The 27,477-nt window shown below is 42.6% G+C and overlaps 1 protein-coding gene across 3 annotated transcripts in view; it reads right to left on the bottom strand.

The window, feature by feature from the left end:
* ASXL2 (ASXL transcriptional regulator 2) overlaps positions 1 to 27,477 on the bottom strand; it is a 237,481-nt gene that overhangs the window by 143,135 nt on the left and 66,869 nt on the right. For 2 of the 3 annotated variants that reach the window (XM_034766833.1, XM_034766834.1), the window contains exon 2: positions 27,022 to 27,104. In XM_034766833.1, the coding sequence (XP_034622724.1) occupies positions 27,022 to 27,104 (83 nt within the window). Of the gene's footprint in view, positions 1 to 24,839; positions 24,843 to 27,021; positions 27,105 to 27,477 lie in introns of all 3 variants that reach the window. The other variant, XM_034766832.1, reaches the window with a different exon arrangement.

Raw genomic sequence — 27,477 nt, 5'->3', positions numbered from 1 at the left:
CCCAGTCACCTGGTCTACATTTCGCCTACATACTTTGTGGGTAATAGTAAATGTTCATTACATTAGATACACCACCACAATCTTTACGATTCTACGAAAAGGACAAGTATATAGAAGATTAGGGTTGGAAGGGACCTCAGGAGGTCATCTAGTCCAACCCTCTCCTCAAAGCAGGACCAATTCTCAACTAAATCATCCCAGCCAGGGCTTTGTCAAGCCTGACCTTAAAAAACTCTAAGGATGGAGATTCCACCACCTCCCTAGGTAACCCATTCCAGTGCTTCACCACCCTCCTAGTGAAATAGTTTTTCCTAATATCTAACCTGGACCTCCCCCACTGCAACTTGAGACCATTGCTTCTTATTCGGTCATCTGCCACCACTAAGAACAGCCGAGCTCCGTCCTCTTTGGAACCCCCCTTCAGGTAGTTGAAGGCTGCTATCAAATTCCCCCCTCACTCTTCTCTTCTGCAGACTAAATAAGCCTGGTTCCCTCAGCATCTCCTCATAAGTCTTGTGCCCCAGCCCCCTAATCATTTTCGTTGCCCTCCGCTGGACTCTCTCCAATTTGTCCACATCCTTCTTGTAGTGTGGGGCCAAACTGGGCGCAGTACTCCAGATGTGGCCTCACCAGTGCTGAATCAAGGGGAATAATCACTTCCCTCGATCTGCTAGCAATGCTTCTACTAATGCAGCCCAATATGCTGTTAGCCTCCTTGGCAATAAGGGCACACTGTAGGCTCATATCCAAGCTTCTCATCCACTGTAATCATTCAGCAAGCATTGATTTTTCACCCCTCTGTACTTATGTGGCACTGATATAAATATTTTAAGTTTTAGATCTACATATGCATATACACCCACCTCCCAAATACTTTTGACTTTTTGGTAAATTCGTAGTAAAAGCTGCTAAATAAAACAGCAGCTAACCCACAAGCCGCACCCAACTACACTTTTCTCCCCATAAACATAATCCCTTGTGAAGCTTCTTCTTACCCAACAGCTTAGGTGAATAAATAGGCTTTGTGATTTGCCCTGAAGATCAACAAGCCTGAGCTATTGCAGACCAGCTGAGGGAATGGGAGGAAGAGTAGCTTTCAAAGCCAAGTACCACTGCATCTTAAATTGCTGGACCCATCGTTCAAAGAAAGGGAATTTAATACTGTTTGCTTATTGAGGATCACCACAAAATAAAAACTGCAGGTGGTAATTAAAGCCCTGCTGAGCCCAGACTTTGGAATTTCCACTGAATAAAGGGGTGAAAAGCCAGGCATAGCTGCCAGGGGGTACAGTGAAAATTTGGTGATATGTCTCTTGTTCAATTAAGTTTTCACCTTATTATATGAGCCAGACTATTTTTATCCTGATTGGTATAAGTACTAAAAATGCTCAAGGAACAGAACATAATAGGTGATACTAGATCACACTTTGCCCTTTTACTAACAAAGGTACAAAAAAATTCCAGTTTATGGAACAGCTGTGAACAGTCCAAATAAAATTGAAGTGCCTAAGGTATGCCAGAGCTTTTCATTTTGTGATCTAGGAGATGAACAAAGCATAGAAATGGATCTCTTGCAGCAAGTAAAACTTGGATACTATTCCCAATTAAAAACAGATCTCATAAAAGAACCCAGGAAAACCTTTGTCCTTGCGAAAAAGCAGCAATAGGGAGCAAGAAAGAACAACTCCCACACTGCTATGGGTGCCAATTTCCACTAGAAAGAGAACCTTAAAGGCAGGTAACAGACAGAGCAGTGGATCAATCAATAGGACACATGCTCATTAGAAGATTCAAACTCCACAAAGGAGCTCACCTAAATTTAACGTTAGAGAGGCTGCCCAAAGGAAAGATTACAGAGAGTGGATAGGAACCCACCAGACATACTTCTATACCACCGACTCCTCTATATGCAGATGAATGCACTTAGTGTATAAATAAGTCACATTTGAGAACACTTTAAGTTTCAGGCACTAGTGCTGGGAAGAGAATGCCTCGTTCTGATGTATGTAAAAGCGGATACAAATCACTGTTCTATACCACTAGTGGGGTTAGAGTGACCAGTTTCTTCAATTTTCATAAACATTAGATAGCAGCAAGCCCTAAAAGGCAAAATTTAAAAAGCATGCACTAGTGCACAACAGACAAAACCAAATATTTTAATAATCATATTGCTCCAAGGGCGAGCAGATAATCTTCAAAAACAGAACGTATTTTCTCCTTCTTTCTAGCAATCAGGCTCAATAAGGGAAACTCAACTAACATGAATGAACTGGACAACAAACAGTTAAAAGAAAAGAACTAGACTCAGATGAGTGACGAGAAGAGGAAAAAATGTCATGGGAGCACATAAAGGAAGCATATGCTTCAGCTGAGGAACAGAAAAAAAAATTCACCTTGTCATATACTATAGGTCAAACAAAGAAAATTTTCAATTAGGCAGAATATGGCTTTGATCTGAAAGACTCAGGTTCAAAACTAGAGTCTGAATCCCAAAGCCCTGGAGTGGTGCAAAAAAAATTCTGAAGCATAAAATAAAGAGTAGGAATAGTAGCTACATTTCTTTTGGACAACTAAACCCTACATCACCATGGGCTTAACCACGAGACAACTTTGTAAATGCAGCCAAAAGTCTCAACTCCATATACATGGGCATTTACCTTTTGGATGTCATCTGTATAGTTAGAATATGCTACAAGCTATCTGTCTTCAAGAGGTTCGTTTTAATAATGGATATTTTATACCAAAAGTCACAAGAGTTAGACATGCCGACATGTAAAGAAGTCAAAATGAACATCTTTCACTGAGCCCAATAGGAACATTACATATTACAACTCTTAGTTGCAATGTACATTGGGAAGGGACTCCAATTTCAACAGGAGCCGTTTAAGGAGATTTATCCACCTCAGAGATCATCTATCATGAAGACCAAAAGTCCACTGACTGATTAAGGGCTTGTCTACATTGCCACTTTCAGCACTGCAACTTTCCTCACTCAGGGGTGTAAAACACCCCCCTCCCCGAGTGATGCAAGTTTCAGCGCTGTAAAGTGGCAGTGTAGCTAGTGCTGGTAGCTATTCCCCTTGCAGAGGTGGTTTTTCACAGCACTGGAGACGCGACTACACAGCCACGTTGAAGTTCTGCCGCGGCAGCACTTTGTCGGCTGAGTAGACATATCGTACGAAAGCAAGTGGGATTACACTTGCACTTATTTAATTAGCCTCTACTTTTTCCCGTTTCTTCTCTCTGAATACCTATAAAAAATTACAGGTGATGGGAGATGTTCTAGATCCAGGTTTCTTCCTTCAGCTTGGATGATGCATCCAGGAAAGGTTGTCTTTACCCTGCTTCCATCCTTCCTTTTCCCTGAAGGCATTACTGGCACTGATGGTGAAGGTTCAGTTGCAGCCACTGACTAGTGAAAGGTCTGCACAGGATCTCAATACTGCATCTATGGTTTGAAAATGCTTGTCCCTAGGAGCTATTAGAGGTGAACAGCAAATTCCCCTACGTTGTTGCAATAGTTTGTGGCCAGGTATTTTATACTTTTGCACTCCTAGCAGTCTCTGCAGAGGATGTACATAGCCTGAAAAGGCAGAGAACGAGAAATAAGCTGAGCATGGCTTGTCTTGCTTATGGAAGAGGTAGCGCTGGAAAGCCTCACCGTTGTCTGTATTACCAGACTGGTGTAAGAATGAAACCCCATTTCCTGTTTTGTTGCTAACAGACACACACATTTCAATTTTAGAACTAACAAACATTTATCAGAGGACTGGAATATACGGCCCCTCGTTATTCTCAGCCTAGGGATGAATAAGCATGAAAACTATCAAAATACCATCTCACGCCTAACTTTGGCCTGCCAGCTTACAAATGAGGCACCAGTGGGAAAAACATTATACTGATGCCCGGCCTGTATCTGTGATGTGGTTAAGTACCAGGCGTCAGTCACCACTGCTGTCAATTAAGCACCAAATTCAGTTTTGATACTCTGTTGGTAAGAAGTGTCAATTAAACATTTCTTTAAATATTCCATTTTGTGTTTTCCTTGCAGCACTAATCATCTAACACTAACTCCACAATTCTGCCAATAGCCTCACTAACACAAATAAATGTATGCAGGCTTTTTATATGACCTCGATTACAACAGTATGCGAGTACTTCACAAACATGAATTTATCTTCACCACACCCTGAGGAAGAATCATTCCATTTTATAAATGGATACCAGGCAGACCAAGGCCATTCAGGAAGTTTCTGTCAATGCTGGGAACTGAACTGAGTTCTTCTGAATCCCAAATCCAGTGCTTGAGCCAGAAGATTAATGTATAAATTATTTTCTTAAACAATATGATTCTTTAGCTATTGGTTGCCTGCCCTCCTCTGAGTAATATATTTGAAGAGGATGTTGGCAATTCATGCCTTTCTCCAATTTTGATTCCTTCCAAGCCTGTACATTTAATTTGCAATTCTGCCAGTTAAAAGGGAAAAGTCATACTGATTATCTGGTAATATAAACAAAGGAGGAATATGAGCATTCCAGGATCATCTGCTTTATCTCCTTGAGCACGTCAATATTTGATATTTCAAAACAGCCAAATTTCTTCACTTCCACACAATGTTCCCTTTTCTTCTGTTTTGCTTTCACAAAAACCAAGAGTAAGAGCTATTTTACATCAACTACTGGATGTTTAATATTATGTCAGACACTGAAGCAAGCCTGAAGCCAATAGTATTAATGGTTTTAACACAGGTCTTGGTGCAGTTGGATGACTCAGGGTCTAAAAAAGGAGGGGCTCCTGCACACTCCAAGCTATTTTTGCAGAAAACCACCACACACACACACACAGAAAATTCATCGTGTGTCTTATGAACTAGAAAAGCAAAATACATGCTTTCAAAACTGAGCAGCATTTTTTAAATGTAGTAGCACTTTGGGTGGTGTGTCAATCCATAATCCCAACTAGGGCTGTCCATTAATCGCAGTTAACTCACACAATTAACTCAAAAAAACTAATCATGATTAAAAAATTGCAATTAATCGCAGTTTTAATTGCACTGTTAAACAATAGAATACCAATTGAAATTTATAAAATATTTTGGATTTTTTTCTACATTTTCATATAGTATTCTGTGTTGTAATTGAAATCAAAGTGTATATTTTTTTTATTACAAATATTTGCACTGTAAAAGTGATAAGCAAAAGAAATAGCATTTTTCAATTCACCTCATACAAGTACTGTAGTGCAATCTTTGTTGTGACAGTGCAACTTACAAATTTATATTTTTTTGTTACATAACTGCTCTCAAAAACAAAACAACGTAAAACTTTAGAGCCTACAAGTCCACTCAGTCCTACTTCTGGTCAGCCAACCACTCAGACAAATAAGTTTATTTACATTCATGGGAGATCATGCTGCCCACTTCTCAGTTACAACTCTCTTTCTGGTGAAAACAGGCATTTGCATGGCACTTTTGTAGCCGGCATTACAAGGTATTTGTGTGCCAAATACGCTAAACATTCATATGCCCATTCATGCTTCAGCCACCATTCTAGAGGACACGCTTCCCTGCTGATGACGTTCGTTAAAAAAATAATGTGTTAGTTTAAGTTGTGACTGAACTCCTTGGAGGAGAATTGTATGTCCCCTGTTCTGTTTTACCCGCATTCTGCCATATATTTCAGGTTATAGCAGTCTCAGATGATGACCCAGCACGTTAGTTTTAAGAACACTTTCACTGCAGATTTGACAAAGTGCAAAGAAGATGGATACAGCACTTGACCCAAGGTTTAAGAAGCTGAAGTGCCTTCCAAAATTTGAGAGGGATGAGGTGTGGAGCATGCTTTCAGAAATCTTAAAAGAGCAACACTCCGACGCGGAAACTACAAAACCCAAACCACCAAAAAAGAAAAGCAACCTTCTGCTGGTAGCATCTGACTCAGATAATGAAAATGAACATGCCTAAAGAGATTGCACTGTAGTACTTGTATTAGGTGAATTGAAAAATACTATCTCTTTTGTTTTTATACAGTGCAAATACTTGTAATCAAAAATAAATATAAAGTGAGCACTGTACACTTTGTATTCTGTGTTATAATAGAAATAAATATATTTGAAAATTCAGAAAACATCCTAAAATATTTAAATAAATGGTATTCTATTATTGTTCAACACTGAATAATCACGCTTAATTTTTTTAATAGCTTGACAGCCCTAATCCCAACTATACATATAAAATGATGGGGTCTAAATTAGCTGTTTCCACTCAAGAAAGATCTTGGAGTCATTGTGATCTTGGATAGCTCTCTGAAAACATCCACTCAATGTGCAGCTGCAGTCAAAAAAGCAAACAGAACATTTAGAATCATTAAGGGATAAATAAAGAGAAAATACCATATTGCCTCTATATAAATCCATAGTATACCCACATCTTGAATACTGCGTGCAGATGTGATCACCCCATCTCAAAAAAGATATAATGGAATTGGAAAAGGTTCAGAAAAAGGCAAAAAAATTGATTAGGGGTATGGAACAGCTGCCATATGAGGACAGATTAATAAGTGGGACTTTTCAGCTTGGAAAATAGATGACTAACGGGAGATATGATAGAGGTTTATACAATCATGACTGGTGTGGAGAAAGTAAATAAGGAAATGTTATTTACTCCCTCTCATAACACAAGAACTAGGGGTCACCAAATGAAATAGGCAACAGATTTAAAACGAACAAAAAGGAAGTATTTTTTCCACACAACACAGTCAACCTGTGGAACTCCTTGCCAGAGGATGTTGTGAAGGCCAAAACTAGAATAGGGTTAAAAAAAGAACTAGATAAGTTCATGGGGGCTAGGTCCATCAATGGCTATTAGCCAGGATGGGCAGAGAGGCTAGGGACACCATCCGTTTGCCAGAAGCTGGGAATAGGTGACAGGGGATGGATCACTTAATCATTACCTGTTCTGTTCATTCCCTCTGGGGCACCTGGCATTGGCCATGGTCAGAAGACAGGATATTGGGTTAGGACCTTTGGTCCTGACCCAGTATGGCAATTCTTATGTTCATTCCAAGGTGAAATTATCTAGTTTCTAAAAATATATTTAGCTGTTTGCTATATTTAATCAAGGTAAATCAAGTCCTAGAATAAGGAGGACTTCTTACGACAATTCTGTTTCCTAATGCACAGGATGAAATCCATGCTCTGTACCACTCTTCCACCAGCCAGGGTCTTGAAATCCAGTCCTTCTCCCTAAATGTGCACCTTGCAAATTAATATGCTACCATGTCATCAGATGTATTTCTATGGGGGGGGGGGGAGGGAAAGGGGGGAATGACAGCTGTATTAAGTCCAATGTTCCCTCTAATTTTTTCCATCCATGTGCGGAATAAATTTTGTTATGTGCACTGAGATAATGTGCAGATGTGCACCACCAGTAGAAACAAAAAAACCTAGATATAATATATATTTTAAAAGGTACCACAGGGATAATTACTCCAGCCAGAACAGGTTAGGCATTAACTCACTACTCAAAGAATTAAATTTAAATGCAAGAGAAAAAAAATATGAAATGCATAGACCAGTCAAAACACTAAAATAACACTTTGAAAGAATAAAATTACAGAGAATATATGGGCTTTGCAGGAAGTACCAAGAAGTACGTGTTCCTGAGCAAGGCTGTCCCGTCTCCCCTGGTGGAGTACAAGGGTGGGGGGAAGGGGACACCCTGACATCAGCACCCCCGTCCTGCCCTCGCTCTGCACAGCCAGCAGAAGGGTCCCAGGAGCAGCAGGGGCTCCAAGGCAGAGGCACCTGAATACACACTGCCGGCTGGATGTGTGAGTGGCTCTGCTAATCAACTGCGCGGCACTTCAGTCATTTCTGGGTGGCCACCCCAGCATGCAGCTTACAGGGAACACAGATTAAGACCCCAAAATTCAGAATTTTACTACTTCAGTTTGCTATTTAAAGAATATATTAAGTCCAGTTAGCTGCGTCATGTTGCTAAGCAGTATCAGCAATTTTCTTGGAGCGAAGGATCTCATTAAGAGAAGACTAACCACCCACCCACAGAGACTATAGCAGGGTCACAACTTTAAATTCAACAGATTAAGCAAAACTGAAAGAATTGTCAAGTCAGGAGCCCTGGCACTACTAAATGGCCCTAATGCAGGGAATGAAAAACTGATCGGTATTCACAGGTGATGCTAAAAATGCAGACTCACTTAAAAAAAAGAAGAAGGAAGCAATCACAGCAGGTTGCAGGTAGTAAGTTGAAAAACAGCCCTGTCCATTGCTGCTCTGCCCTGGGTTTGGATATTTTTCATTATAAAAATTAGCTCTCTACACTTTTCCCCATCTGTCGGTTCCCTGTGGTTGCAAGGATTGCCCATTAACTAAGATAGTCTGCCATGTGATGAGACAGCACACAGCTCAAGGAACGGGGAAGAAGCAACAGTTATGGCCTCTTGGGGAGCAGAAAACTAAATTGCCAGAGATGCAGTGTGCCCCATTTCAAGAGGGAAACCACTGTGACTACCCCATGAACGAATCCTTGTTGCCAGCTGTTCCACAATACAGTGGTCACTAGCTCCCTTTCTTCCTCTGCAGGATGGAAGCTATAATTGGTGCTGGCAACACATGGTGTGGGCAGAAAGAAGCAAGTAGGAGAAACTCTATGGCAGTAACCAACCCCTGGACTACCAAGGTCTACAGTTCAAACTTATTCCAAACCATCATTATAGATACCCCTTAGCGGCAGAAAGTTCGGTCAGCAGAAACATCTCACTTGAGCTACCCTGCCTTCCTCACTGCTTTTGTCCATGATGCAGAATTTTAACTTTATCTTCCAGAGTTGAAGACATTTATTTTGTCTTATTTGCAATGCAAAAAATAAAAACTGATTAAAAATCAGAACCATTTTATGGTGTTTTTAAAGGCAGGAAAAATCCTCTTAAAAACGAAATTCATACAGATTAGAAGTGGAAAAAAATCTCGTTCACCACCCTGGCCAACACGCAGTCCCACATACATTCCAAAGCGCTCTGTCCAATCGTTAAGTAACTGGGCTCTCATTTCCCTCCCAAGACTATTCTAAAAAATCGACACTTAAGCAGCAGTCAGTGGGAAGCATGCTCTTGCAACTGAAGCCTTCTTCAAAGCACAGTATGTTCGGTAGCACTCAACCAGTGTTTTGCTTCAAGTGGAAGAGAAATTCAGTTTAGATGAACATATAACAAACCCCTTTTATTTGAATGGGAACTTTGCATTGCCATCAATGGCTGAAAGCTAAAGCGATCAGGTGGCTGACTATGTTGAAAGGCAAAAATCCTTCCCCTTTGACTACAAATCAAATAAAAAGGTGAAAGCTTAGTATAGGACTTCTTGAGGTCCTTTCCGGTCGCTATGATTCTATGACTAACAGGAGTGGGCAAACTACGGCCCGTGGTCGGATCTGGCCAGCCAGGGCTTTGGATCTGGCCCGTGGGATTGCCACCCCTGTGGCATTGCAGGCCCCATGCCGCTCCTGGAAACGGCTGGCACCACGTCCCTGTGGCTCCCGGGGGGGGGGCAGGGAGCCTGCCCCGGTGCACACCGCTGCCACCCCGGAGCCGCTCCAGGTAAGCGGGGCTGGGCCGGAGACCACACCCCGAACTCCTCCTGCACCCCATCTCCCTGCCCTTAGCCCCCACTGCACCCCACACCCCTCCTGCACCCGAATCCCCTTCCCTGGGCTCCCTCGTACACCCCGCACCCCTCCTCTGCCCCAACCCCTTGCCCTGAGCCCCTTCCTGCACACTGCACCCCGTCCCACATTCCACACTCCCTCCCGCACCCAACCCCCTGCCCCAGCCCTACGTTCATGGCCCTGCATGCAATTTCCCTACCCAGATGTGGCCTTCGGGCCAAAAAGTTTGCCCACCCCTGCTCTATAAGCATGAAAGGCCTTCCAAAGCAGCCCTGCAAATCTCAAACTGAGGCAGCTTCTATCTTAGCTCAAGAATTGGAGATTTTTTTGGTAGAGAGCCCTAACAGAGATGGAGAGCACACACAACTTTACAGGAGTTCATCATTCCAAAATCTGTAATGACTCCTCTGGCTCTCAAACATATTGAAGAAACACTAGGAGACTCTTGAAAGAACGGTTGTGGGTTATGGGACACACAACTGGGCCCAGAGGAAAAGAAAAGGATAGGGCTTGTCAACACAAGATCAGCTAGCCAGAGTCTGAGTCTGCTGTTGGCGCTTACAGCAATTCAGAGTCATAGATCCAAGACATGCTGCTACTATATGTCACAGTTTCAAGGCAACTGGACCTGTATTTCCCCTTGTGGTCCCTCTAGAATTCTGGCTACCAGCCATAACCTCTCTTGGGTGGAGACCCACACCACACTCCCTCCTGACAGGGGTATTTCCAGGCTGCACGGTGCCCTGCCTACACTGCAATATTCCAAGCAAGCCTGAACAAGCCTTGCTTTCTCTTCAAAGGTTATGAACAAAGAAAGTGCGATCAGGTCCAAGTTACCACACAGATCTTTCTAAGCAAGCACATTTATCTTTATAGGTTAACATGATTTGTTGGGAAGAGCCAGCAGGGCTTTTGTAAAGGGAAATCATGCTTTGCCAAGCTACTAGAATTCTTTGAGAGAGTCAACAAGCACGTAGACAAGAGTGATCTAGTGGATACAGTGTACTTAGGTTTTCAGAAAGCCTTTGATAAGGTCCCTCACCAAAGGCGCTTAAGCAAAGTAAGCTGTCATGGGATAAGAGGGAAGTCCTTTCATGGATCAGTAACTAGTTAAAAGATAGGAAACAAAGGGTAAATAAATGTTCAGGTTTCAGAATGGTGAGAGGTAAATAGTGGTGTCCCCCAGGGATCTGTACGGGGACCAGTCCTATTCAACATATTCATAAATGATCTGGAAAAAGGGATGAACAGTGAAGTGACAAAATTTGCAGATGAAACATTATTCAAAACAGATAAGTCCAAAGCAGACTGTGAAGAACTACAAAAGGATCTCACAAAACTGGGTGACTGGGCAAGAAAATGGCAGATGAAATTCAGTGTTGATAAATGCAAAGGAAGGCACATTGGAAAACAGAATCCCAACTGTACATATACAATGATGGGGTCTAAATTAGCTGTTACCACTCAAGAAAGATCTTGGAGTCATTGTGGATAGGTCTCTGGAAACAGCCACTCAATGTGCAGCGGCAGTCAAAAAAGCAAACAGAATGTTGGGAATCATTAGGAAAGAAATACATAGCAAGACAGAAAATATCATCATGCCTCTGTATAAATCAATTTTACACCCACAGCTTGAATACCGGGCGTAGATTTGGTTGTCCCATCTCAAAAAAGATATACTGGACTTGGAAAAGGTTCAGAAAAGGGCAACAAACATTATTAGGGGTATGGAACACCTTTCAGATGAGAAATTAATAAAACTGGAACTTTTCAGCTTGGAAAAGAGACCAGTAAGGGGGTGTAGCGGGGCGATTACCCCGCTCCTGGGATAGAAGGAGAGAGAGCAGCTTAGGGCGGGAGGCTAGGTAGCTGGCCACACCTGTGCACAGCTGGCCCTGATAAGAGGGCTGTGAGTAAGGAGCCATGAGAGTCTCACTCCAACCTTGGAGAGAGAAAGACATAGCTGGCTGGGAGAGACCGGGTACTTTCGGCAGAGCAGTGCTGAGGAGCTCAGACCTGGCTACCTGGCAGGAAGGCCTAAGGAGGTACTGGGGCAGCAGGAAGACAGCTGGGCTAGAAAGGCAGCAGGTCCAATCCCCTAGCCAATGATGAGTGTCCATTACAGACTGCAGTTTGCCCCAGAGAAAGGGGGCTAGATGACAACTGGCAGTAGTCACTGAGGCAAGATGGGCATAGGGCGAGGGGGTTCCCCTGGGAGGGGAGACCCAGAGTGTGGGAGCACTGCTGTGGGGCAGCACCCCAAGGTAAGGGGCACCAGAGTCCGGGAGGGACGCAGGACACGCTCCGAGGCTAGATTGAGCTAATTCCCGGACTGACCAGCAGGAGGCACCACAGCGGTGAGTGCATGCTGTGTTACAGGGGCGATATGATCGAGGTCTATAAAATCATGACTGGTGGTGAGAAAGTAAATAAGGAAGTGTTATTTACTCCTCCTCATAACACGAGAACCAGGGGGTCACTAAATGAAATTAATAGGCAGCGGGTTCAAAACAAACAGAAGGAAGTATATCTTCACACAAAGCACAGTCAACCTGTAGAACTCTTTGCCTGAGGATATTGTGAAGGCCAAGCCTATAACAGGGTTCAAAAAAGAACTAGATAAATGAATGGAGGATAGGTCCATCGATGGCTATTAGCCAGGCTGGTCAGGGATGCAACCCCATGCTCTGAAGTCTCCCCAGTCTCTGTTTGCTGGAAACTGGGAATGGCCGACACAGGATGGATCACTTGATGTTTGTTCATTCTCTCTGAAGCACCTGGCACTGGCTGCTGTTGGAAGACAGGATACTGGGCTAGACTGTCTGACCCGGTATGGCTGTTCTTATGTTCTTAAGGTGAAATCATTAAATACAATAAAAGAATCTACACGCATGCTGAACAGCTTACTAGAGGTCAGTGACTCCAACCTCCGGCTCTGGCAGGTGTCAGTCCTTCAAAACGCACAAATGGATTTTCACTATGGTTACAAATTCACAACCACCTCTGATCCAGAACCAGAATCCTGGCTGGGCAGCTCAGCCCTTTCTTTATACAGTTTGGGCCTGTCGTCTCCAGGGACAGGTACTCAGCAGACAAAGGCACGGCTTTTGCATAACCAGATGTTGAAAATTAGCATTAACCTCCCCTTAGGCAGTCTCCAGGAAATCCACTTAACACTTCTTGTCCCAAAAATCTATTCTTGTCCAGGACATTTTCAATATCATCCTTTGAACTCACAGGTCTGACATCACATCTCCCCCCGAGAGAAACTACATACAATCCCAGCTCACAATAATACATAAGCTTTGCATTTAATACAATAGACTCCAAAGATACTTAAACTTAATTCTATAAGGTTTTTCAAGGAAATTGCTCTGTCACAGAGTATCAAGACCCATTTGGAATTATGAGAATCAGATCTGCTTTATCTTCTCTAATCTGTGAAGAAATCTGGGGATTGAGGGTATGGTAAGAAAGATATAGAGAAGTCCAAAAGAGCAGAGGCTCAAGAGGATCACAGCTTCTGCTCCACTTTCTCTGACCATGCTGCAAACACACAAAACAGCATTCTGCCAATGACAGCAAGTTTGAAATAATACTTTGTTGGATCCATTTGGCAATGTAGTGTGCTATCAGGTTTAAGACACCTGCTAGGTTTATTGCTGAGAAGACTTTCATCCCACCTTAAACATTGAAGGCTCTAGAAGAAAATAACTCGGAAACCCAGAGATGTAAGTCCTGAGCAAATCTGCTCTAGATTGAGGAAGTGTCTAGAATCTATAACTAAAGAGCCAATCCTCTAAAAAGGTCTTAATATAATTAGGATTCATGAGGACCTTGTACATCATCAGGTTCTGTACAAGTGTTCGTTTACATGACTTGCACTACTACTACCACCACCACCAAGAGTTTGTTTCCAAGATCACAGACCTGCTTATGTTCCCTTTAAGATCAATGACAAAACTTGTTTTACTTCATTAGGAGAAAGCTCACTGTTGCTAAAAGACTAAGGAGGCATAACCTTGGTGGCTCATTCCTGAGACCAGGAAGGACCATTAGAATATTAATATTGGGAAAAAGAAGGCTTAATTAATAGATCATTATTTGAAAAGATTCTTGTTTGAGGTATACTGATACTTGTGTCAAGATTAAAAAACTGAGTAACCCTGGTGTTGAACCATGCTCTAATAGGGCATAGACACTGGAATGCAACCCGTGATTAGGAGAAGTGATCACACCTGACACACACCTTTGAGCCTGGATTAAAATAATTCCCTTTACCTAGCCACTCATCCAGATAAGGTACCACGGGCACTGTTTTAGCATCAAGCTGCTGGAACCATGAACAGACTTTCTGAAGCATCCCTGAAGGTGTTGAAGCTACACACTAAGGATTATAAAAATGAAACTGCCATGAGTTGATATCAAATCTAAAAGCTTCTAATGGCTTGAGAACCATGAAAGTTTGTGGGTATGCAACCTTTGAGATCAAAGCTAAGTAAGCAGCGTGGAGGAGTTATCTAGGGTTACCATTTGTCCGGATTCTGCCGGACATGTCCGGCTTTTTTGAGTTAAAAATAGCGTCCGGGGGGAATTTGTAAATGTCCGGATTTCCCCACCCCATGCACAGCACGCGCGGCTGACAGGGCAGCCGGCCGGATTGTACCACTCACACGGAGCTCCGGCAGCCAGAGCCCCTCCTCCACTTCCCCCTCCTCTCCCCTGCAACTTGAGATCACTCCCCTCCTCTCTCTCCCTCCCTCCCCCTCCCTGCATTCGCAGATTGCCGGCCGGCTGTTCGCCTCAGGCCTCCGGCAGTCTGGAGCTCCTCCCCCTCCCCTGCTGCCAAGTGCGCTGCTCTGCAGCACTCTGTTCTGAGCGGCAGGGTAAGGGGGCCAGGGAGTCAGAGAAGCGGCAGAGATGTTCTGGAGGGGGTAGTCAAGAGACAGGGAGCAGGGGGGGAGGGTTGGATGGGTCAGGAGTGCGGGGGGCCTGTCTGGGGGTTGGGGGTGTAAGGTTTTGGGCAGAGTACAGGTGGGGGGGGTCCTCAGGAGAGGGTAGTTAGGGGACAAGGAACAGGGAGGCTTAATGGCTCTCTTAATGGCTCTCCATGCGTCTCTGGACCCTCTCAGCTGTTGGGCTTGGACAGAAACATTGCCTGAGGGTAGTGAGAGAATGGGTTATCGGTGAGGTGGGGGTGGGCATGAGCCCGGTCAATAGGGGCAACCCCTACCAAGATCTGAGCCTTTTCTCACACGCCCGTTAGAGCTCGACATTATGCTGTTTGGGACCCCTCTTTGAGGAAAGCCTCTGGATTGCAAGTCCAACCGCTACCTCCTCGTGGTGAGAGTCGGTAACTGGCTTGGATAGCCAGGCGGATTGCGGAGGACGAACCCACATCCCACATTCAGTGGGGTGTGGGACGGGGTTGAGCAGCCCCATATGGTGCCACATGGATGCCCCCCTGGTAAGGGTAGCCTCCCCCAGGTATGGGTTGATTCCCCCTGGTAAGGGTAGCCTCCCCCAGGCACGGGTTAGTTTCCCCCAGGTACGGGTTAGTTTCCCCCTGAGAAGGGTAAATCTTTTAGCTATGGAAAAAAGTAATTTATATTTTTATACCGGATTGGCGCTGGACCGGGTTAATAACGCCCCCGCTGTTGGCTTTGATGCCCCGGCTGACAGTGTTAAATATATTAGGGGTGTGATCAGGGTCGCTGGACCAATGGATAAAATGGTGTGGACTATAATGAAGTCTCATGAGAATGAGAGTGAGAATCAAGTCCTCCCAGTGGAGCATGGAGAGGAGGTAGAGGAGAATGTTTGTGATGATCATGGTGAGGAGATTTTATCTATCTTACCGATGGTTTTTACAAGGGACACTTTTAATGATTTAACTATGGATAGTTTTAATCCAGATTTTAAGTATTTAAGTACATTTGATGATCCATATGTTAGGGAATCGGGATATCTTAATGCTCATTTAGTTAATGGGTCTAGTTTATTAAATAGTTTTAGACCAAGTACTGATTTTAATAGGGATCGTAATAAGGATCTTAACAGTACTAGTAGTAATACAAATATATTAGAAAGTAGTTCGTGGAAGGATGGGGTTTTTTATTTAGAGTATCCTGTTGATAGTTTTAATTGTCCAATATGTCCCCAGATATTACCAACATTTGGTAAATGGGCCAAACATATTAATGTGGTTCATAAAAGTAAAGCCATACGAGTTGTATGTAGTAAATGTGGAAAATCTTCTCAATATCATAATATAGCTTGCCACTACCCCAAGTGCATACCCAAGAAGGCGGATACCCCAATGAAGAGCCATATGTGCTCGGTCTGTGGGCTTGGTTTTCATACTAGATCTGGATTGAGCCAACACTGTAGACATAGACACCCTGCTGTGAGGAATGAGCAAAGAAAAGAAGATATGGCTGCTAAAAGTAAGATCAAAGAGGGATCGACTAGATCTCGTATATGGACCAAAGATGAGGTTGCGCAGCTTATACAGTTGGAAAGGAAATATATTGGGAAAAGGAATATAAATAAATGTATTGAGAGCGAGAGGAGGACCAAAACGAATAAACAAATATCAGATAAAAGACGAGAATTAGCAAAGAAGAAGTTAGTGGTAACAGGAGATAGGGAGGAAGTGACTGAGGTAGAGGACATTAAAGTAAATATATTAGAAATTCCGCCCCCAAGAGAGAGGATTTTCCCACTAAAAGGACATCCAGAAGTGGATTTAGTGGAGAAAATATGTAAACGGGGAAAACAAAGTAGGGAGGGAAGAGAAATAATAAATAGTTTAGGGGAAATTGAAGGATTATTAAAGGAGGATTTAACAAAAGCTCTCGGATGGGCAATGTTGGAAAAATTATGTTATTCATTAATAGAGGGAAAGGACCCTAGAAATGAAAGTCAAATAGAGTTGAGGAATAAAGGAAACGGGAAGATGAGAAAGGAGGGGAGAAGGAAGCAATTTAATGCAATTAGGAGATATGCTACAAAGAAAGCTAAGTATAAATTCTATCAACAATTATTTGATAAGGATAGAAGAAGATTGACTCGCATTATAATGGGAGAGCCAGATAAGGCTAAGTGTGCTATCCCTATGAAAGAAATTGAGGAATACTATGTAAATATTTTGGGAACAATTGGACATGGTAATATGATAGGGTGGCCATCAACCACAGAGAATGCGGATAATGATATATTAATGAGTCCGATCTCTGTGGATGAGATTAGAATAGCTTTAAGAGAAATAAGAAAAGATAGTGCTCCTGGCCCAGATAAAGTAAAAGTGAGCAATTTGTGGGATATTTTTAATTTAGACTCCTTAATACTTACAAAAATTTTTAATATATGGTTTCTAAATAGACAGGTACCAGATGAATTTAAGAAAAATAGAACGATTTTAATACCAAAGACACAAGATGAGGAGGAAATGAAGAAGTTAACATCTTGGAGACCATTGACAATTGGGTCAGTTTGGATTAGAATCTATACCAAAATATTAGCAAAAAGACTGGTGGAAACAGTTAAGATATGTAGTAGACAAAAAGGGTTTATATCCGCCCCTGGGTGTGAGGAAAATATTGCTATATTAGGTAATTTGATTAAAGGGGCTAAACGAAATGGGAATGAAATTGCAATAGTGTTCGTAGATCTGGCTAAAGCATTTGATTCTGTGGGACACGGACATATAATAGCCGGGTTGAGAAGATTTGGTATAGATGAACATTTTATAGATATTATTAGGGACCTTTATGATAATTGCACAACTAGGGTATGGGTGGGTGATGAAGCTACTGAGTCTATTTTAATTAGGAGGGGGGTCAAGCAGGGTGACCCGTTGTCCCCAATTTTGTTTAATATTGCTATGGATCCCCTTTTAACTAGATTAGAAGTAGAAGGAAGTGGTTTTTATGTTAAGGGTAATAGTGTCACGTCATTGGCTTTTGCCGATGATGTGGCAATTTTAAGTAGCTCATATAAAGGAATGATCAAAAATTTGGGTATTTTAGAGGAGTTTTGTAAAAATACTAATCTCTCTGTTAATGTGAAGAAAACGAAAGGCTTTCATATTTTAACTAAATATAAAACCTATGTAGTTAATCCTAAGGATAATTGGCAGATAGGGTCAGAGGAGATTGAATATGTTCAACCAGGGGATTTTGAAAAATATTTAGGAACTAGAATAGATCCCTGGATAGGTGTAGGGGGACCGGTACTTAAAGAAAAATTGAAAGATTGGAGTGAGAATTTAATTAAGGCCCCATTAAAACCGGCCCAAAAAATATTAATTTTACAGACATACATCTTACCGAAGCTATTTTATAATCTTCTTTTAATAGAACCCCCTTTTAATCTTTTAGACGATCTTGATGTGTTAGTTAGAAAAATAGTTCAAGAGATTTTACATTTACCTCAGTGTACCACAGATGGGATATTTTATTCTAGAGGTAGGGATGGTGGTTTAGCTCTCACTAAGTTTAGTGTGCAAATCCCAAATATGTTAATTCGTAAATGGAGGAGACATATTGTCTCGAGAGATGATTGGATGGACCTATCTTATCTATATGCAGGAGAAAATCTTGTGGATAAAATATTGTCATTTAGTGCAGTAACATCTCATCCCAAGAAATGGAGGGAAGAGGAATTTTTAAGATGGTCGGAACTGAGATGTCAGGGAGTAGGGATAAAATATTTTAAAAATGATTTAATTAGTAATTCGATTTTTAGAAACTCTAGTAAAGTTAAATCGTCAGCGTATATCGCAGCATTGCAGCTTAGGGCAAATATTTATCCTACTAGGGAGACATTAGCAAGAGGAAGAGGAGGTGTGAATGCTCTTTGTAGATGGTGCGGTAAAGTGCGGGAGACTGTTCCCCATATCTCAGGACAATGTTATAAGACTAAGAATGCTAGGATAAAAAGGCATAATAGAGTAGTGTCTGCAGTTGTAGATAAGGTTGGTAAATTAGGGTGGAAGGCAATAATAGAGACCCATTTGAGAAATAGTAAGGGTGAGTTAAGAAAGCCGGATATTATATTTATAAAAGGAGATACAGCAATGGTGGTTGATGTTACAGTGCGATGGGAGGATAATGCCGGAAGTTTGGAACAAGCCCACAGTGAGAAGGTGGCTTATTATCTCGAGTTAGAGGAAGAAATTAAAAACTTAACGGGAGGTAAAAATATCCACTTCTTTGGTTTTGTGCTTGGGGCGCGTGGCAAGTGGAGTGAAGGTAATAATGATTTGTTACAATTATTGGGAATGGACAGAAGTAAAAATTTTAAGGAGAGTATATGTAGACTTGTTTTATATTCCACTATTGGTATGATGGCTATATTCAGTGACAGGTAAAGATCCCGGAGTTTCCATTCCGTGTATCTTGCCAAAACTAAATTTTAGCTATTTTGGTTTCCATGCTCTAAATTTTCAAATTTTTAATATTGTTTTGAACATTAACATATTTAGTGTTATTTAATATCTATCCTTCAATAGAATGGTTTTAACTATATAATAAATACTTATTAATGGATGAAATTCCAATTAAAAAAAAAAATGAACTAATAATTTAAACTACTGGATGTGGATGCGGACTGGCCGCGTATAGTAACCAGGAAAGGGCAAGTAGTCATGCCTGTACATAAATAGGGGGTGGGGTTCTGGAGGGCAGTTAGGAGCAGGGGTCCCAGGAGGGGGCAATCAGGGGACAGGGGGGATTAGATGGGTCAGGAGTTCTGGGGGGGGGGCTGTCAGGGGGTGGGAAGTGGTTGGATGGGGCGTGGGAGTCCCTGGTGTCTGTCTGGGGGTGGGGGGGTGGATAAGGGTTGGGGCAGTCAGGGAACAGGTAGGGGGTAGGATCCTAGGGGTCCAGTTAGGATGGGGGGAAGGTCTCAGGAGGGGGCAGTCAGGGGACAAGGAGCAGGGAGGCTTAGGTAGGGGGTGGAGTCCTGGGGGGCAGTCAGGGGACAAGGAGTAGGGGGGGAGGGTTGGGAGTTCCGAGGGGGCGGGAAGTGGGAGGGAGTGGAAGGGGCAGGGGTGGGGCTAGGGCAGGATGGGGGCGGGGCTCCTCCCGTCCTCTTTTTTGATTGTTGAAATATGGTAACCCTAGAGTTATCTACACAAGCTTTTACCAGGAATATTTTATATTCTGAAATAAGACAGTTTATGCCCAGAATTGAGCAATAACCTCCAGATTTCAAACAAACCAGGAAAAAAATCCAGGATGCTTTTGATGAGCAAGGAAACTATGCGTTCAAGAAATGAAGGCACAGTAGAGTCTCTGGAGACAGTACAGAGAGTTCATCGTAAGTACAGTATTCCATTCCTGTCATCTAGTAATAGAGGCTGTTACCTTCCACAAAGAAGCTCCTGAACAAAGAAAATTAAATTGTCAAATTCTACTCAGCTTTTTCAGGATGCTAAAAGGTCCAACATGGCTCTCCCGTTTTGTTCTTGACATCAAGACCTGTATCAGACTGGGAATCTGGTTGCTAAATGAGAACTGCCTAAGATTCTCCATTCCACTGATGATAAAAAAAAAAAGGGGGGGGGAGATTTTAGAGCTGAGAGGAATTTACAGCTTCAGCTAATCCCATTCCAGAAGAAAGAATAAATGCTTGTCTTTAAAAAAAAAAAGAAGACAAGTTAACAACTATGTTTGAAATACACCCAGAAGATAGCCCATACGATCCTACTGTCTGCCAGGCATTGGATAATTAAATATGGCTTAAAAAAATGCCTCTAATATCTTGGGATCTTTGAAACCTGCTGGCCCCTTAAGCCAGTTTCTCAATAAAAATGTAAAAATGAAGGGATCCAATAACGAAATAAATATTTCACTATCATGCCCTAATTTTATCATTTACAAGACCAGAGCTCTGTCCGAGACAGCCTGTAATAGTAGCAGCCACTCCAGGAACTTCACCTTAATTTTTTTGGGAACTTAAAGCTTATTAGACTTTAGAGGCCATTGTGGAATCTAGTACTGACTCAATGAGCTCTATCATCTGGATAGGTATTAAGTATGATTTCTCTTTGTTGACTGAGACTCAGGTAGATGAAACGCTGGGCTTTCCAATAAACGCAGTCAGCCATGCTGTGATGATTTCCCTGGAATGAGCCAATCATTGAGGTATAGGTATACCTGGATTCCTTGCTGTCTCAGGTGAACCACCATCGCCACCAGGCATTTTGTAAAGCCTGTTAGCACTGTTGATAGTCCAAATTGCACAACTCTGTATTGGTAGTGGCAATTACCCACTTGGAACCCCAAGATTTTTTTCCTGTGAGCTGGATAGATTGTTACGTAAAACTAGGCATCTTGGAAGTTGAGAGCCATGAACCAGTCCTGTGGCTCTAAGAAGGAGATTATGGTGGCTAATGTTACCAACCTGAATTTGAATCAGCAGATGAAGGTATTTAGCTATATCAAGTCCAGAATTGGGCACCTTTCTCCCTTTTTCTTTGGTATTAGAAAATAATGGGGGTAAAGCCTTCCCTCTGTGTTCGAGGCACTTCTTCCACGGCTCCAAGACTTAGAATTGACTCCATCATCTCTTGATGTAACAATCTCTTATGAGAGGAACAGGAGTACTTGTGGCACCTTAGAGACTAACAAATTTATTAGAGCATAAGCTTTCGTGGACTACAGCCCACTTCTTCGGATGCATATAGAATGGAACATATATTGAGGAGATACATATACACACATACAGAGAGCATAAACAGGTGGGAGTTGTCTTACCAACTCTGAGAGGCCAATTAATTAAGAGAAAAAAAAAACTTTTGAAGTGATACAGACTAACACGGCTGTAACTCTGAAACCTGTCATTATGCAAGGCACTGCATTTAGCCTTGGAAATCCATCAACCTCATGAAAAAACTCGTACAGATACAGACAGACATCATCTTCCTTTCCAAATGCAAGCAGATGGACATCATACCAAAAGGACTAAAGGTAAAAAATCCATTACAATCTACATATCACACAGACTATGCTGAGAGACTGTGTCACACACTCTCAAAGAAACTGCGAAACCACCTGATCAGCATCCTATACAGCAAACAGGGAAAGATTAAGAATGAGCTCTCAGAACTGGATACTCTCATAAGAAACCAACCTTCCACACAAACTTCCTCGTGGATAGACTTTACAAAAACTAGACAAGCCATTTACAAGACAAACTTTGCCTCTCTACAAAGGAAAAAGGACACTAAACTATCTAAACTGCTACATGCCACAAGCAGCCACAACAGTAGTTCCCTTAACCCACCCAGCAATATTGTTAATCTTTCCAGCTATACTCTTAGGACAGACTCTTCTGCTGGGCTATCTCGGGGCCTCTCCTTTTGTCCCTCCAGACCCATGAATATGATACAGTTCTGCGGTGACCTAGAATCCTACTTTCGACGTCTCCGACTCAAAGAATATTTCCAACATACCTCTGAACAGCATACTAACCCACAGAATCCTCCCTACCAGCACTACAAAAAAAAGGATTCTGCATGGACTCCTCCGGACGGTCGAAACAACAGACTGGATTTCTACATAGATTGCTTCCGTCGACGTGCAAAGGCTGAAATTGTGGAAAAGCAACATCACTTGCCACATAACCTCAGCCATGCTGAACACAACGCCATCTACAGCCTCAGAAACAACCCTGACATCATAATCAAAAAGGCTGACAAAGGAGGTGCTGTCGTCATCATGAATAAATTGGAATATGACCAGGAGGCTGCTAGACAGCTCTCTAACACCACATTCTACAGGCCATTATCCTCTGATCCCACTGAGGATTACCTAAAGAAACTACACCATCTGCTAAAACAACTCCCTGACAAAGCACAGGAACAAATCCGTACAGACACATGCCTAGAACCCCGACCAGGGGTATTCTATTTGCTACCCAAGATCCATAAACCTGGATATCCTGGACGCCCCATCATCTCAGGCATTGGCACCCTAACATCAGGCTTGTCTGGTTATGTAGACTCTGTCCTAAGACCCTACGCTACCAGCACTCCCAGCTATCTTCGAGACACCACTGACTTCCTGAGGAAACTACAATCCATCGGTGATCTTCCAGAAAACACCATCCTGGCCACTATGGACGTAGAAGCCCTCTACACCAATATTCCACACAAAGATGGACTACAAGCTATCAGGAACAGTATCCCTGATAATGTCACAGCTAACCTGGTGGCTGAACTTTGTGATTTTGTCCTCACCCACAACTATTTCACATTTGGGGACAATATATACCTTCAAGTCAGCGGCACTGCTATGGGTACCCGCATGGCCCCACAATATGCCAACATTTTTATGGCTGACTTAGGGGACGAGAGCTAAGGAAGCGTTGTTCTAACGCCCCTACTCTACTTGCGCTACATTGATGACATCTTCATCATCTGGACCCATGGAAAAGAAGCCCTTGAGGAATTTCACCATGATTTCAATAATTTCCATCCCACCATCAACCTCAGCCTAGATCAATCCACACAAGCGGTCCATTTCCTGGACACTACTGTGCTAATAAGCGATGGTCACATCAATACCACCCTATACCGGAAACCTACTGACCGCTACACTTACCTACATGCCTCCAGCTTCCATCCAGGACACACCACACGATCCATTGTCTACAGCCAAGCTCTAAGATATAATCGCATTTGCTCCAATCCCTCGGATAGAGACAAGCATCTACAAGATCTCTATCAAGCATTCTTAAAACTACAATACCCACCTGCTGAAGTGAAAAAACAGATTGACAGAGCCAAACGAGTACCCAGAAGTCACCTCCTACAAGACAGGCCCAACAAAGAAAATAACAGAACACCACTAGCTGTCACCTTCAGCCCCCAACTAAAACCTCTCCAGCGCATCATCAGAGATCTACAACCTATCCTCAAAGATGATCCTTTACTCTCACAGATCTTGGGAGACAGACCTGTCCTCGCTTACAGACAACCCCCCAACCTAAAGCAAATACTCACCAGCAACCACACATCACTGAACAAAACCACTAACCCAGGAACCTATCCTTGTAACAAACCCCGATGCCAACTCTGTCCACATATCTATTCAAGTGACATCATCATAGGACCTAATCACATCAGCCATACCATCAGGGGCTCGTTCACCTGCACATCTACCAATGTGATATATGCCATCATGTGCCAGCAATGCCCCTCTGCCATGTACATTGGCCAAACCGGACAGTCTCTACGCAAAAGAATTAATGGACACAAATCTGACATCAGGAATCAAAATACTCAAAAACCAGTGGGAGAACACTTTAACCTGTCTGGTCATTCAGTGACAGACCTGCGGGTGGCTATATTACAACAGAAAAACTTCAAAAACAGACTCCAAAGAGAGACTGCAGAGCTAGAATTGATATGCAAACTAGACACAATCAACTCCGGTTTGAATAAGGACTGGGAATGGCTGAGCCATTACAGACATTGACTCTATCTCCCCTTGTAAGTACTCTCACACCTATTATCAAACTGTCTGTACTGGCCTAGCTTGATTATCACTTCAAAAGTTTTTTTTTTTCCTCTTAATTAATTGGCCTCTCAGAGTTGGTAAGACAACTCCCACCTGTTTATGCTCTCTGTATGTGTGTATATATATCTCCTCAATATATGTTCCATTCTATATGCATCCGAAGATGTGGGCTGTAGTCCACGAAAGCTTATGCTCTAATAAATTTGTTAGTCTCTAAGGTGCCACAAGTACTCCTGTTCTTCTTTTTGCGGATACAGACTAACACGGCTGTAACTCTGAAACCTGTCTTATGAGAGGGACTCCTAAAAAGGGATGGGGCAGGGAGGTGCAGGAATAGGGAGGATCTATAATTGTATTGCTTACCCCTACCCTCGATGATCCCTTGGGACCCAACCATCTATTGTGATAAGATTCCAGGCACCTTGAAAAGAAAATCGTATTTCCAGAAGCAGGGAGAGTGGAAAATGATCCCACAGCACAGGATTCCCAACCAAGGAATCAAACTGGCTGCCTTGGTGAGATAGCTAGGTGAGCAATTGAGGAGGAGGCAGCAGAAGGTTTCCTTTGGTACCTCTCTCTTCTTAGGAGTCTCAGATCACCTTTCCTGGGTCTAGTAACTCTGTGGCCTTACCTTCTTCCTCCTCCTCGGTACAGGACAGGAGGCAACTAATGATCGTAATGTTACTCAAGAAGCCTAGGGAGAGGTGCATGCCACCATCTGACCCTCAGGAACTTAAATTCCTTCTTGCTGTCAAGGGGGAGTTTGTCCAAGAATTTAGAAGCACAGTGCCAATTTAAATAATCACATTTAGCCCAATAAACATGTCTAGTAATTGGCAATTCTCATTTGCAGCTGGCTGAAGAGTAATTTATGAAAATAAATCTTTTTGTTTCTTTACTCAGGGCATGGACATTGGTGATCCCTGCTGTCTGGTTTATTCATGGACTGCAGCCATAACTAAAGAGCCTGGAACAGGATGCATGCAGAATTGCTCAAAACTTGATAATGGCACTTGGTGTCGATCAGCTATTTCGAATGTAGACATTAGGGACGCTGGTGTCTGCCAGACCTGTATACCTGGTTCCAGCAGTCACTTGTTCATTGGCATTGCCAACTGTTCAGGTAGAGATCCATGAAACGTGTCCAGGAGTTATGGGATTTCTCCTGGAGAACTACCATACTATTTCAGGGGTGTCTACAATGTGGCATAACTGCACATGAAAGGCCTTGTAATCAAGTTTTGCGTTTGATAACGAAGGTGAATGCTCTTGTCCAGTGAAGAAGAAGAAGAAATAGTTGCTCGTATAAGTTCTTCAGCATGCAGATCCTCTTCCTGTGCAATTACAGGAGTAAGGCTCTGAGGAACTGTTCTCTAAAGTCCTTGACGCATTCCCATGTGTTTTGTGAGAGGAGAAGACCTGAGGCTAGATGGAGCCACAGAAGCTGGATTCCTAGCAGGCTATAATTCCCAAGCTGCACAATATGCCCAAGACTGATAGTAGGGGTAAGGGGCCAGGAGAGCCAATACCATGCTTGTCTTTGGAACCCCTAGATGTAGGGAAATAATAAAGTGCTCTAGATTCCCTGTCAAAGCTATACAGATTAAATTACTGGGACCTTGAAGAGTGGCTGGAGTGATAGCCTCTGAGCATAGCAGGGAGAGGTGAGGAGAATGAGTATTCCTCTTCTAGAGGTAGAGCTACCTTAACCAGGGTCCCAAGCAAAATCACAGCATCCACTCTGGCTGGCACTGAAGAAGAACTTGATACCATAATGGTACAAATGATATTTTCACCACAGAGGAGAGCAGTGGTGATTCAGGGTGAGCTGACACTGAGGTCACCCAGTACTGTGGAAGCTTTTGCTACTGGGAAAGATGGTACCGAGGGCAAACAGATGAAAGCCATCAGTACCAGAGTCCCGGATACCGATGATGTCAGTACCAGAAGCTTCAGTGCCAAGGATTCTGCCAGGTGAGACATGCACAAGAGGCATGTACCAAAGCACAGTGACTGGTACCCGAGGGGATGACAACAGGACTCATCTTCAGCCTTGATCTGTTCTTTAAAAAGGCAGTGTGAGAAGATCTCTGCTTTTTTCTTATGAGGACTGGGTGAGAGCGGCCTAGATTTATGCTCCTTCCTCCCCTAACCACAGCCTTTTTACCAGTCTCAGGACATCTTAGACACAAGTCCTAGAGCGCTGAAGCTGAGCTCACAGGAGCACTTTGAGAAGAGGCTTGTTCTGGTCGGTCATGCTCACTCTCATAGATCTGTTGTAAGGGCAGAACTCAGTACTAGCAAAGTCTCACAGCCAGCCACCAGGGGATTCTTTTAAGGGGGTGGGCGGGTGGGGGGAGAGAGAATCAGTTTCATGTTTGTTTTAGTTCATTTCTAGTTAATTTTTCTTTACAGTTCTGCACTGATACAATGTGGCTAAAAACACTCCAGAAAAATGTTGAATTCCAGATTTTAAAAAGTGAATACAAGTTAATAAAAGCTAGTATAGTAATTTTCAGTTTTGCATTAAAAAGATTATCCCAATAAGATTGGAGCCTAAAATACCAGAGTACGTCCCTTTTTATGAGCAATTACAAGGGCTGCAGAACAAAGACAGATAGAGCTTCCTTAGAAACAAATTATGAACTGCATGAATCACTTGGAGTAAAATTCGCAACCCTAAATCACTTGGGAATCATTTCATAAAATAGAATTTAAGGGCTTAAGTCCTTTATGCACTTGAAAAATTTACAATTTTATCTTTAGTAACCAAAAAAATGCACAAGATAGGACTTAATGTTAGAGCAACTCACCTGATTTCTTTCAGTCCTTCTTTCTGGATAACTTGAAGAATCTCTTTATGGCTCATAGGTGTATTGGGGTATTTCTCCAGGACCTGGCATGCATAAACAGATGAAGAGGGCAAAATTACTTATCTTCAATTTTTCAAAAAACAAAATCTCTTATCCTAAATAAATCCACACTTAACAGTTTTCATGTCTCCAGGGAGCACCCTAGGAGACAGGAATCTCTTCCCTATCCCTTTCACCTAAGACTAATTGCAAGCCAAGGTGATAGATTAAATACATAAATACTACATCATATCTTCAAATTTCTTTTTACCATTTAAAACTGAAAGTAATTGGGATTTTTAGTTCTCACTTAAGGGGATGGACAAATCTGATTGGTCTATATAGTCTATACCTTCAGAAAAATGTAGAAGTGCAAAATAGTGCTGTATACTGAAAGATAGCAGGATGCCTGTTTTA

The sequence above is a fragment of the Trachemys scripta genome, chromosome 3 (genome assembly GCF_013100865.1).
Source record: "Trachemys scripta elegans isolate TJP31775 chromosome 3, CAS_Tse_1.0, whole genome shotgun sequence".
Lineage (NCBI taxonomy): Eukaryota > Metazoa > Chordata > Testudines > Emydidae > Trachemys > Trachemys scripta.
This window is presented reverse-complemented; position numbering and strand designations above follow the sequence as displayed.